At 59.3% G+C, this 12973-nt stretch overlaps 1 protein-coding gene across 1 annotated transcript; it reads left to right on the top strand.

Annotated features, from left to right (window-relative positions):
• Positions 1 to 421: 421 nt before the first annotated feature.
• SNX12 (sorting nexin 12) lies at positions 422 to 12595 on the top strand. The gene is made up of 4 exons (XM_050964998.1): positions 422 to 621; positions 9138 to 9233; positions 9533 to 9657; positions 10329 to 12595. The coding sequence occupies exons 1-4, from the start codon at positions 457 to 459 to the stop codon at positions 10429 to 10431; spliced, it is 489 nt and encodes a 162-aa protein (XP_050820955.1). The 5' UTR covers positions 422 to 456; the 3' UTR covers positions 10432 to 12595.
• The last annotated feature ends 378 nt before the right edge of the window (positions 12596 to 12973 follow it).

The raw sequence follows: 12973 nt of genomic DNA on the forward strand, positions 1-12973 counted from the left end.
TCAGCCCAGCACAGGTCTGGGGGGGGCTCAGGCAGGGTCTGGGGGGGGGCTCAGCCCAGCACAGGTCTGGGGGGGCTCGGGCCCAGGCGGGTCACACGGGAGGAGGTTCCCCTCCCCCGGGCACTTCGTTACTCAGGTTCCGGGGCTGGCGCGGCGCGTGACCGCTGCCGTCAGCGGGGACCGGGGCCCCGGCCCGTGCATGTCGGTTACGCCGCTCGCGTGGCGGGCGAGGCCGGGGTTGGGCGCCCCGCGTTCGGGGGCTGCGGCCCGGCCCCGGGGCCCCGGCTCGATGGGCCCGGTCCTGGCCGAGCCGCGTGGCCGCGCGGCGCTGGGCCCGGCGCTGAGACTTGCCCATGCGGGTTCCGGGGCTGGACGCCGCGCCCCGGACCCTGGATAGGCCCCGGCTTATGCCGGCGGCGGGGCGGGGCGGGGCGGGGCCGGGCTCGCTCCTCCATCATGGCGGACGCGGCGGTGGCCGATACCCGGCGCCTCAACTCCAAGCCCCAGGACCTGACGGACGCGTACGGGCCGCCCAGCAACTTCCTGGAGATCGACATCTTCAACCCGCAGACCGTGGGCGTGGGCCGGGCGCGCTACACCAGCTACGAGCTCCGCATGCGGGTGAGGGCCGGGCCGGGCCGGGCGTTATACCAGCTGCGAGCTCCGCATGCGGGTGAGGGCCGGGCCGGGCGTTATACCAGCTGCGAGCTCCGCATGCGGGTGAGGGCCGGGCCGGGCGTTATACCAGCTGCGAGCTCCGCATGCGGGTGAGGGGCCGGGCCGGGCGTTATACCAGCTGCGAGCTCCGCATGCGGGTGAGGGCCGGGCCGGGCGTTATACCAGCTGCGAGCTCCGCATGCGGGTGAGGGGCCGGGCCGGGCGTTATACCAGCTGCGAGCTCCGCATGCGGGTGAGGGCCGGGCCGGGCGTTATACCAGCTGCGAGCTCCGCATGCGGGTGAGGGGCCGGGCCGGGCGTTATACCAGCTGCGAGCTCCGCATGCGGGTGAGGGCCGGGCCGGGCGTTATACCAGCTGCGAGCTCCGCATGCGGGTGAGGGGCCGGGCCGGGCGTTATACCAGCTGCGAGCTCCGCATGCGGGTGAGGGCCGGGCCGGGCCGGGCATTATACCAGCTACGAGCTCCGCATGCGGGTGAGGGGCCGGGCCGGGCGTTATACCAGCTACGAGCTCCGCGTGCGGGTGAGGGCCGGGCCGGGCGTTATACCAGCTACGAGCTCCGCATGCGGGTGAGGGCCGGGCCGGGCGTTATACCAGCTACGAGCTCCGCATGCGGGTGAGGGGCCGGGCCGGGCGTTATACCAGCTACGAGCTCCGCATGCGGGTGAGGGCCGGGCTGGGCCGGGCGTTATACCAGCTGCGAGCTCCGCATGCGGGTGAGGGCCGGGCCGGGCGTTATACCAGCTGCGAGCTCCGCATGCGGGTCAGGGCCGGGCCGGGCGTTATACCAGCTACGAGCTCCGCATGCGGGTGAGGGCCGGGCCGGGCCGGGCGTTATACCAGCTGCGAGCTCCGCATGCGGGTGAGGGGCCGGGCCGGGCGTTATACCAGCTGCGAGCTCCGCATGCGGGTGAGGGCCGGGCCGGGCCGGGCGTTATACCAGCTGAGAGCTCCGCATGCGGGTCAGGGCCGGGCCGGGCCGGGCGTTATACCAGCTACGAGCTCCGCATGCGGGTGAGGGCCGGGCCGGGCCGGGCGTTATACCAGCTGCGAGCTCCGCATGCGGGTCAGGGCCGGGCCGGGCCGGGCGTTATACCAGCTACGAGCTCCGCATGCGGGTGAGGGCCGGGCCGGGCCGGGCGTTATACCAGCTGCGAGCTCCGCATGCGGGTGAGGGCTGGGCCAGGCTGGGCCGGGCGTTATACCAGCTACGAGCTCCGCATGCGGGTGAGGGCCGGGCCGGGCGTTATACCAGCTGCGAGCTCCGCATGCGGGTGAGGGCCGGGCCGGGCGTTATACCAGCTGCGAGCTCCGCATGCGGGTGAGGGCCGGGCCGGGCGTTATACCAGCTGCGAGCTCCGCATGCGGGTGAGGGGCCGGGCCGGGCGTTATACCAGCTGCGAGCTCCGCATGCGGGTGAGGGCCGGGCCGGGCGTTATACCAGCTGCGAGCTCCGCATGCGGGTGAGGGGCCGGGCCGGGCGTTATACCAGCTGCGAGCTCCGCATGCGGGTGAGGGCCGGGCCGGGCGTTATACCAGCTGCGAGCTCCGCATGCGGGTGAGGGGCCGGGCCGGGCGTTATACCAGCTGCGAGCTCCGCATGCGGGTGAGGGCCGGGCCGGGCGTTATACCAGCTGCGAGCTCCGCATGCGGGTGAGGGGCCGGGCCGGGCGTTATACCAGCTGCGAGCTCCGCATGCGGGTGAGGGCCGGGCCGGGCCGGGCATTATACCAGCTACGAGCTCCGCATGCGGGTGAGGGGCCGGGCCGGGCGTTATACCAGCTACGAGCTCCGCGTGCGGGTGAGGGCCGGGCCGGGCGTTATACCAGCTACGAGCTCCGCATGCGGGTGAGGGCCGGGCCGGGCGTTATACCAGCTACGAGCTCCGCATGCGGGTGAGGGGCCGGGCCGGGCGTTATACCAGCTACGAGCTCCGCATGCGGGTGAGGGCCGGGCTGGGCCGGGCGTTATACCAGCTGCGAGCTCCGCATGCGGGTGAGGGCCGGGCCGGGCGTTATACCAGCTGCGAGCTCCGCATGCGGGTCAGGGCCGGGCCGGGCGTTATACCAGCTACGAGCTCCGCATGCGGGTGAGGGCCGGGCCGGGCCGGGCGTTATACCAGCTGCGAGCTCCGCATGCGGGTGAGGGGCCGGGCCGGGCGTTATACCAGCTGCGAGCTCCGCATGCGGGTGAGGGCCGGGCCGGGCCGGGCGTTATACCAGCTGAGAGCTCCGCATGCGGGTCAGGGCCGGGCCGGGCCGGGCGTTATACCAGCTACGAGCTCCGCATGCGGGTGAGGGCCGGGCCGGGCCGGGCGTTATACCAGCTGCGAGCTCCGCATGCGGGTCAGGGCCGGGCCGGGCCGGGCGTTATACCAGCTACGAGCTCCGCATGCGGGTGAGGGCCGGGCCGGGCCGGGCGTTATACCAGCTGCGAGCTCCGCATGCGGGTGAGGGCTGGGCCAGGCTGGGCCGGGCGTTATACCAGCTACGAGCTCCGCATGCGGGTGAGGGCCGGGCCGGGCGTTATACCAGCTGCGAGCTCCGCATGCGGGTGAGGGCCGGGCCGGGCGTTATACCAGCTACGAGCTCCACATGCGGGTGAGGGCCGGGCCGGGCGTTATACCAGCTACGAGCTCCGCATGCGGGTGAGGGCCGGGCCGGGCCGGGCGTTATACCAGCTACGAGCTCCGCATGCGGGTGAGGGGCCAGGCCGGGCGTTATACCAGCTGCGAGCTTCGCATGCGGGTGAGGGGCCGGGCCGGGCCGGGCGTTATACCAGCTGCGAGCTCCGCATGCGGGTGAGGGCCGGGCCGGGCGTTATACCAGCTACGAGCTCCGCATGCGGGTGAGGGGCCGGGCTGGGCGTTATACCAGCTACGAGCTCCGCATGCGGGTGAGGGCCGGGCCGGGCGTTATACCAGCTACGAGCTCCGCATGCGGGTGAGGGGCCGGGCCGGGCGTTATACCAGCTACGAGCTCCGCATGCGGGTGAGGGCCGGGCCGGGCGTTATACCAGCTGCGAGCTCCGCATGCGGGTGAGGGGCCGGGCCGGGCGTTATACCAGCTACGAGCTCCGCATGCGGGTGAGGGGCCGGGCCGGGCGTTATACCAGCTGCGAGCTCCGCATGCGGGTGAGGGGCCGGGCCGGGCGTTATACCAGCTACGAGCTCCACATGCGAGTGAGGGCCGGGCCGGGCGTTATACCAGCTGCGAGCTCCGCATGCGGGTGAGGGCCGGGCCGGGCGTTATACCAGCTGCGAGCTCCGTATGCGGGTGAGGGGCCGGGCCGGGCGTTATACCAGCTACGAGCTCCGCATGCGGGTGAGGGCCGGGCCGGGCTGGGCGTTATACCAGCTGCGAGCTCCGCATGCGGGTGAGGGCCGGGCCGGGCGTTATACCAGCTGCGAGCTCCACATGCAGGTGAGGGCCGGGCTGGGCCGAGCGTTATACCAGCTGCGAGCTCCGCATGCGGGTGAGGGCTGGGCCAGGCTGGGCCGGGCGTTATACCAGCTACGAGCTCCGCATGCGGGTGAGGGCCGGGCCAGGCCGGGCGTTATACCAGCTACGAGCTCCGCATGCGGGTGAGGGGCCGGGCCGGGCGTTATACCAGCTACGAGCTCCGCATGCGGGTGAGGGGCCGGGCCGGGCGTTATACCAGCTACGAGCTCCGCATGCGGGTGAGGGGCCGGGCCGGGCGTTATACCAGCTACGAGCTCCGTATGCGGGTGAGGGGCCGGGCCGGGCGTTATACCAGCTGCGAGCTCCGCATGCGGGTGAGGGCCGGGCGTTATACCAGCTGCGAGCTCTGCATGTGGGTGAGGGCCGGGCCTGGCATTACAGCAGTGGTGAGCTCTACATGCGGGCGGGCAGGTGTTACAGCAGTGGCGAGCTCTGCATACGGGTGAAGGGCCAGGCCGGGCGTTATACCAGCTACGAGCTCCACATGTGGGTGAGGGCCAGGGGGGGCGGGGCCGGGCGTTATACCAGCTTCGAGCTCCGCATGCGGGTGAGGGTCGGGCCGGGCGTTATACTGGCTGCAAGCTCCGCATGTGGGTGAGGGGCCGGGCATTACAGCAGCCGTGAGCTCTGGGTGAGGGGCTGGGCCAGGTGAGGGGCCAGGCGTTACAGCAGCAGCGAGCCCTGCGCGCGGGTGAGGAGCCGGGGGGGGCATTACAGCAGCGACGAGCCCCGCGTGTGGGTGAGAGATTAGGTTGGTGGATGGGCCGGGTGTTATAGCAGCGACGAACCCCGCGTGAGGGGCCGGGGGCCGGGCATTACAGCTGCGGTGAGCCCCTCGTGCGGGTGAGGGGCCGGGCATTACAGCAGCTGTGAGCTCTGTGTGAGGGGCTGGGCCAGGTGAGGGGCCAGGCGGGGTGTTACAGCAGCGGTGAGCCCCTCGTGCGGGTGAGGGGCCGGGCGGGGTGTTACAGCAGCAGTGAGCCCTGCGCGTGGGTGAAGGGCCAGGCATTACAGCAGCAGCAAGCCCCCCGTGCAGGTGAGGGGCCAGGCATTACAGCAGCAGCGAGCCCTGCGTGCGGATGAGGGGCCAGGCGGGGTGTTACAGCAGCAGCGAGCCCTGCGCGCGGGTGTGGGGCCGGGCGTTACAGCAGCAGCGAGCCCTGCGCGCGGGTGTGGGGCCGGGCGTTACAGCAGCAGCGAGCCCTGCGCACGGGTGTGGGGCCGGGCATTACAGTAGCTGTGAGCTCTGGGTGAGGGGAGGAGCCGGGTGTTACAGCAGTTGCAAGCTCCACATGTGGGTGAGGGGCTGGGGTTGGCAGGTGACTTGGCCGGGGACTCCTCCTGAGGCTCCCAGGCGGTGGCGCCCGCCGCACTAGGGCCCTGGGTGTCTCCTGCTGTTGCCCAGGCTCGCTCGGTGCTGCGCTGAGGCATCTCCTGGCCTGGAGCCCCCACTGCTCACAGCTGGGGGGCCAGGCAGGTGCCGGGCTGCTGAGGGCAGACAGGCGAACTGGCTCCTGCAGCTGTCCCCGCTTGTCTGGGCTTGGGTGGCCCTTCCTGTGCTTGCATCAAACCGCTCCCCTGGGCATCCTGGAGTGGACACCAATGGCTGGGGGGGAGGCGGGGTGGGCCGCTTATCTGGGTGTGTGGCTGCAGGCAGAGTGACAGATTCGTCCCTCCACCGCCCTGTGGGGTAGGGCCTACCACCCTCTGTATGTCTCTGGGGATTGCTGAGCACACTGGAGGTGCTGCTGTGTTATAAACCAGTGTTTCTCAGCCAGTGGTCTGGGGGCTGTGAGCAGGTTTCAGGTGGCCCTCGAAGCAGGGCCAGCATTAGACTCACGGAGGCCCAGGGCAGAAAGCCAAAGCCCCAGCCCCAGGGCCCTGAGCTCCGCTAGCTGAAGCCAAAGCCTGAGCAACTTCACTTTGTGGGAGCGCTGTGGCATGGGACCCCGGGCAGTTGCCCTGCTTGCTACCCCCTAACGCCGGCCCTGGCTTTTACATGCAGAAAACCAGTTGTTGTGGCACAGGTGGGCCATGGAGTTTTTATATCATGTTGGGGGCAGGGGGTTTGTACCAGGATCCCCCAAAGGGTCCCTTGACCTCCTTTCAGCAGCCTTTGGGATGAGCAAGGTAGCCTCTCATTTTCCAGCTGCAGTCTATAAAGGGAATGTTGTTTGGAGTTGGGACTACAAGGGTTTCAGCTTCCTTTCTAAAACAGTCCCCTGCAGAATCTTCTAGCGAGTGAGGCTCTTGAATAACGCTGGTCTGTGAATTCCCTGTACTTCACACAGAACCACAGGGGAATGTCTGCACTGAGATGCTGGCTTCCAGCTGCTGGCTGGGTAGACAGGCTCATACCTGTCAAGCTTAAGCTGGCATGCTAAAAATAGCAGTGTGGACATTCCAGCTCAGGCAGCAATTCAGGCTCTCAAGCCCACCTGGCTCGGAGGGTGATCGGTGCGGATTCGGAACCTCGCATTGTCCGCACCACTGTTCTTTACGTGTTTACTCAAGCCCTGCTAGCCTGAGCCTGTCTACCTGGGCAGCATGCTTGCTCCCAGCAGCAGTGTAGACAGACCCACAGAGACCTCGGCCATTTCACTCTGTTTTGTTGGGTCGCGTGGACCTCTGTCTCTCAAGCACATCTGGCTGCATGTTCAACTATGAGAAAAGGACTCAAGGTCAGAGAACATCCAGGGAAACAGGCTTTATCATCTTGTTGACATGGCTGTTTTCTGACTTGAGCGTAGTGATAGAGGTATAGGATCTCGCTGCATCCTTGCCTCAGAAGTCTGCAACCTTGTAGAAACCCCAGTCCGATCTCAGAAGAGTTGACCGAGGCCCCTGGAATTACCGAACTCTGAGAGGCACACACCTACAATATCTAACAGAGAATTCCTGTCCAGTGCTGCAGAGAAGGTGGTAAATCCCAACATGTCTGCTGGATCTCAAGAGTAAAACTTCTTGTCTCCTGACTACTACATCCCACGAACCTGGTGCAGTCTCATTCTGTATATGTGAACAAGAATGGTGGTGGTCAAACATCAGGTCCTGCTTAGATCCAAAGTCAGAGGTTTTATGCCCTGGGCCTCTTAGGTGTATTCTGCTGGCACCAATGAGTCCAAGTGCAGCCACTTTGTGCCCGTCCTTAATGCTGGAATGCATCTTTATGTAAGTAGAGTACCACTTGCCTCTTGTGCACTGCTCAGAAACCAAGACAGGTGCTTTTTTGTGTCTCCAGGGGCATTCACTCCAACTGGGGCAGAGAGAAGAGAACTGTATTTAGGGGAGGGGGACTTCTGTTGTATCTTGGCTAGCTGCTAGTTAACAGTCTTCCTAGGTAACTGGGTGCTGAATGGCTTTTGTGTTTTGGTTGCCAATCTAATTACCTACCAATTATAGACAAACTCTAGTCCTAAACATGGATATGCTTATACAAACAAGTAGTGCAACCATGGAGGTTGTGCAGTACAGCCTGCATAATCAGTATGGCTGAGCACTCCTTGTGTACTCAACATCCCTTTGTACGGTCTTGCCTTAGGCCGTGAGCTCTTTGGGGCAGGGTGTCCTTGTAAGGTGCCATGCATTGCCCTGGTGCCAGGAGTAATTACTTAGACTGAGAAATAGTCCCCTCTCCTGTGGGATTATGTATGTTGTGCTTGCACTCTGTGTGGTTGGTGCTTTCCAAACCATGGAAGATACAATCCCTGCCCCTTAGAGGATACAGTCTGTCCTTATTAGCTAACTTTACTGTCCTCACATCCCACATGACTGATCTTTCCATCTGAGGATTGGATGTTGATACTCCCCACTCCCACAAAAAACTGTCATTGTTGGTTCTTCAGTCAGCCAGAGGTGGCTGCTAGAGAACAGTAAAAATCTATCTGGAGTTTCTCTGCGGTTCTAGTCCCTGCTGGCACCATACAGATGTACTGCCTAAAAGCTGATCAGAGGCTTTAGTAAGAACTGTTTAAAAGTAGCAGCAATAGGTTTAACGTGAGGGTGTATCTGGTCATTAAAAAGCTCATCCAAGAGCTTTTGTTACCTCCCCTTCTCCCCCACCCTTCCCATAAAATTATGTAATTTCTTGGGGGTGGGGGGTCAGCATTAGGAAGGTGGAGTTAACATAATCACCAGGTGAGAGATCAGGCTTCAGAGTTAATGCAGCTTTGGGAAAATTCCTGCAAGCTCCTGGCTAGATCCAAGCTACATAGCTAGACATGCAAAAGCCTTTCCTGGCAATGGGGAGGGTTGCTACTGTTGTTTGGCAATCTTAAAGCAGAGGGAGGGATAGCTCAGTGGTTTGAGCATTGGCCTGCTAAACCCGGGGTTGTGAGATCAATCCTTGAGGGGGGCCATTTAGGGATCTGGGGCAAAAATCTGCTTGGGAATTGGTCCTACTTTGAGCAGGGGGTTGGACTAGATGACCTCCTGAGGTCCCTTCCAACCCTGACGTTCTATGATTCTAGTCTCTTCAGCCTGTTGCTTGGATGTAGTCAGGGATTAACCTCCTTCCTCAACCTATCCAAAAAGGTTCTAAGGTCTGGGGTTGAGGTCTGTTGTAGTGCATCTCCCTCTGTAATGCTGTTTGGAATTCATAAGGGTGAACATCTGAAAGGGCTGAGGCCTAGATTCTTCTTGACATTGCAAACAGCACATGTGAAATGGAAGCATAGGCACTATCGGTGCCCCCAAAATGGAGACCATGTATCTGAAAGCATAGCTCATGGAGTGTGAAGGACACCTGAGTGAACAGTTCACGCATCTCTGCCCAGAAGAGTCTGGAAAATGCCTGCTTCTTTCTGAAAAACCACAGGGAGGCTTGCAAATGCTTTCCTGTATTGCAGCATTATATGCACTCTTTACTGACCTCTAATGCCTATAGTGTCTTGAGGTTTCAGGCCTCTGAATGCAGCTCTGCAGACTTCAGTAGGAAGCAGTAAAGTCAGCCTGGCTTCTACAGCAGTCTGCAAATTAACAACCTCTCCTTCCTTGCAGACAAACCTCCCTATCTTCAAACTGAAAGAGTCTTGTGTGAGGAGGCGATACAGTGACTTTGAATGGCTGAAGAGTGAGCTGGAGCGAGACAGTAAGGTGAGGGCCTCTGCACACAGACCTATTCCTGTTGCGCCAATCCTGTTCCTGTACAGCCCAGTTTTAACCAGCTTGGGCTGTGAGAACAGTCTGTGCAGGTCTGCAGGAGAGGCTGCTGTGGGTGGCCATCCCAGGAAATGAGAGGAGCTTCCAGAATTGACAGCCTTACTCTCCCAGCAATCTAGTGAACTGTGTAGGAGCACAGCCTGTGGGCCGGAGGGGATCACTGTGAAAGAGTGAGCACGTGAGGGACCTGTCCATTCCTCCTACTCTGCTAGCTCACACTGGTGTGTTTTTAGATTGTAGTGCCACCACTGCCTGGAAAAGCCTTGAAACGACAGCTTCCATTTCGAGGAGATGAGGGGATCTTCGAGGAGTCTTTCATTGAGGAGAGGAGGCAGGGACTAGAACAATTTATTAACAAGTAAGCTTCATGTCCTGGGCTTGCCCTGTACTTCATATGCTGGTTAATGGCCCTAGGAACAGGGATGGGGATGAGGGCAGTCACAATGTCAGTTCTGGAGTCTTGTTCCATTGCCGCCACCCACCCACCTAGAGTCTCGCACTTCAGACACCATCGTTCTGACCAGATAGTCAAGCTCTGAAGGAAGTCCTTTGTAAACTGATGTGCAACACGACGTTCCCTTCTCCTCTCGGGGTTCAGTGCAGTGCCTCTGCAGCACTGTTGTCCTGAGGGAGCGATTGTTTAGATACTTTTCCGCACTTCAGTGTGGCACTGAAGCATATAAAATCCTGGGCCTGCCATCTTCCTCTTGTGCCACTCTGGTATCGTGAGGCTGCAGAGCTGACCATCACTGCTACTGTCACGAGCAATTCTGTCCTCCTAGAGCTGATTGGGAGGGGGAGAGGAGTTATGCACCTGCCCCTCTGTCCTTAGCAGAGCTGATCAGGTGTATTGTCCATGTGTATAGAATCTGTGTACGTGCAGCAGCTTCTCTCTTCCCTGCCCCGAATGAGAGTGGAATTGGCCCATCACTCTACGTGGCTCTGAGGCCCAGGTGTTTGCCTTTATTCTTAAGATGGGGCTCCAGCTGGTGCGTGTGCTAACATCTGCTTCTCCCTGTTCCCTTGCAGAATCGCTGGACACCCGCTGGCACAGAACGAGCGCTGCTTACACATGTTCCTGCAAGAGGAAACTATAGACAGGAATTACGTCCCAGGGAAAGTCCGCCAGTAGGAGGCCCTGATGCGCTGTCTTCCTCCATTCCACCCACCCTCCTGCAGAAATGACATTTATTTTTACACTAAATCTGTCTTTCCCGAACCAGCTTTTCCTCTCTGAACCTTCCCGTTTGTCCAGTATTTTCCTTTTTTGTATCTGGCAGCAATGTTGCGTTCAGATGAGCTTTGATATCTCTCAAAGGGTGTGAAGATTTAAGCCATGAATCTGCTGTTGTGCACCCGGTGGCAGGAGTAAGTGTGAGGGTGGGGCACGAACTGTTTTAGGGCATTATTACAATGTGACTGGGCTACCCCTTCCCTGTGAAAAGGAGCATAAGATGTCCTTCCAGCCTCATCCTTCACCCCCCTGTCCATGCGGCCTCAAGCATTGTAAAGAACACCAGAGCAGAACAGTGATTGTCATGTAGGTCAGTGACTGCAGCAAGTTTTAGGATGTTAGTAGGGTTTAACCAAAAACTGAGCAAGCAGGTGCCAGATAGGATGTCCAGTCCCATCCTTATCCCCACGATAAATCTCCTTCCACCCTGCATGAAACCTTCATCCTGTGCTGTCTGCAAGTGCTGAGACCAAGATTCCACTCTGACCCTGCTCCAGATCTCCTGCATTACAGGCCTGCTCAGCATAGCAGTGTTTATCCCTCTCCTCTCTAACATGCTGCTGGCAGCTTTGGGGATGTTTGCGCTGTTGGTGAGTTCTCTGCGTGCTCTGAGAGTGCAGCCTGGTGGTGGTGTGAAGGTGGGTGGAGTTGGGGTTGGGCTGCCCAGGCAGCAGAGCAGGGACAGCTGATGAGTTCAGAAAATACCACAGCTTGCTCTTAACTGGCATGCTGCAGAGGACGTCAACAGAGTTGCACTGGCCTTGTCTCTCCAAAGACTTGGCTCCCATCCCTGTACCTGGAGGGAAGGGTCCTGCCCATCACTGAAAAGAGAGAATGGGAGGGGGGGAATAGGGCACGGTCACTCCCAGACTGCATAGTGCTGAGTGGCTGCTATTTAGTTCCCATGCAGAAGCGTTCCGGTCACCTATGTCTGGAGGCAGGAGATTTGTGATCAGGAATCTGCACTGGAAGTATGCCTTTAGAATGGCAGCACAAGTATCCGCCATCCTCGGCCCTTCCTTCTTACTCCTCCCTTGTCCCCCATGGTGGCTTTGCAGGCCAGGTATGCTTTTGTATAGGGGAGAAAAGACATGGGAACTACTCAAGTAGCTACTCTTTAAAAACACTTTCCTTGGGTGAGAGGGTGCAATGGGCTGTGAACTCCTGATGCACTTTCCCTTGGAATAACTGTAAAAGATGAAGTTGAGCGTTTTGCTCAGGGGTTCCCCATAAGTCAGGCCCAGGATCACCATTTGCTTTGTAGTGTCACTAAGAACTTAGCAGAAGAGGTAAACTCTGGGGAGAGTGTGCTGTGTCAAGAAGCAGTGAGTGTCTTGGTTCAGGAGGGAGGCAGCTCCTAACTTCTGAGTTGTTTCTGTGCAGTCACCTGACCTCTTTCTGTCTTCACAAAGACATGGGATGACTAGGCCCCCCACTGTATCCACAAAGATTCCTGCCAAACTTATCCACCAGGCCATTCACTATTCTTCTTGTTTGTGGATTTTTCCAGTGAGGAACTTCAGTGTCTCGGGGTGGAATGGGTAAAGCTGGAAAAACCCAAATGAAGTAAGTCACTGAAGCAGCCCAGAGAGAGCTGCTCCTGGGAGTGACACAAACTGAGGAGTGGCTGATGTAAAATGTGCATGAAATATAATCCTGGCACTGGATTCAAAGCCAGCTTGAAAGGTGGATCCTTGACTTGTAATGCAAACAAGGCGAGGCTTCCAGAAGGCAATTGTGACGTATCTAGGTCTGCTCCTTTCCTCTCCAAACTCTGCAAAGAAGCACTCTGCACTGGCCAGTTACTCTGCTTTTTGGATTGAAGTGGCGTATATGATCCTGCCTTGCTAACTTTTTGTTGTTTGAAGCAATCTGCTGCCTTTTTGATCTATATTAGTCACTTTTTAAAAACTCCCTTCATGCAGAAGTGCTGAGCGATTGAAGGCTGTTTTCTGCTGTGTATATATCTTGATGTGGGGCTTTAATTCACAAACTGTCTTCATTCTGCTGTCTGATAATGTAATGTCCAAGTTCTGTTCATATTAAACCACTGTGAAGCCAATATGTCTGCATGTTGTGACCCCTGAAAAAATGAGGGCTTCTTCTAAATCTGTTACGTGATACTTGTGAAAATGGAAACTCATAGCAGTAGTTGGAGCCGCAATCGTAGTCCTGGCAGCTGGGTGGGCTGTAGGTCCCCCGGTGGTCTAGCCAGTGCACCTTAGTCACAAGCTCCAGCAGCATCACTGTACTCCAGCTGGGGGAAGATCAGCTGTTATGCTGAACTGGACAGTACGTTTTGCAGTTGCTGCTAAGGAATTGGTTGGAAACTAGAAGTCATCACATGAATCTTTTGTCCATAACAGTGAATTGAGCACAAGTCTTTCAAGGTGAAAAGCTCTTGTATTAACCTGAGTCATCCTATTTACTAATCAGTTTG

Source organism: Gopherus flavomarginatus, chromosome 8 (assembly GCF_025201925.1).
Source record: "Gopherus flavomarginatus isolate rGopFla2 chromosome 8, rGopFla2.mat.asm, whole genome shotgun sequence".
NCBI lineage: Eukaryota > Metazoa > Chordata > Testudines > Testudinidae > Gopherus > Gopherus flavomarginatus.

Excerpts from the sequence above, each read along its gene's own strand:
- SNX12 (XM_050964998.1), top strand. The coding sequence starts at position 457 with ATGGCGGACGCGGCGGTGGCCGATACCCGGCGCCTCAACTCCAAGCCC. Across the intron at positions 622-9,137 it reads GCTACGAGCTCCGCATGCGG|ACAAACCTCCCTATCTTCAA; the intron begins GTGAGGGCCGGG and ends CCTTCCTTGCAG. Across the intron at positions 9,658-10,328 it reads CTAGAACAATTTATTAACAA|AATCGCTGGACACCCGCTGG; the intron begins GTAAGCTTCATG and ends GTTCCCTTGCAG.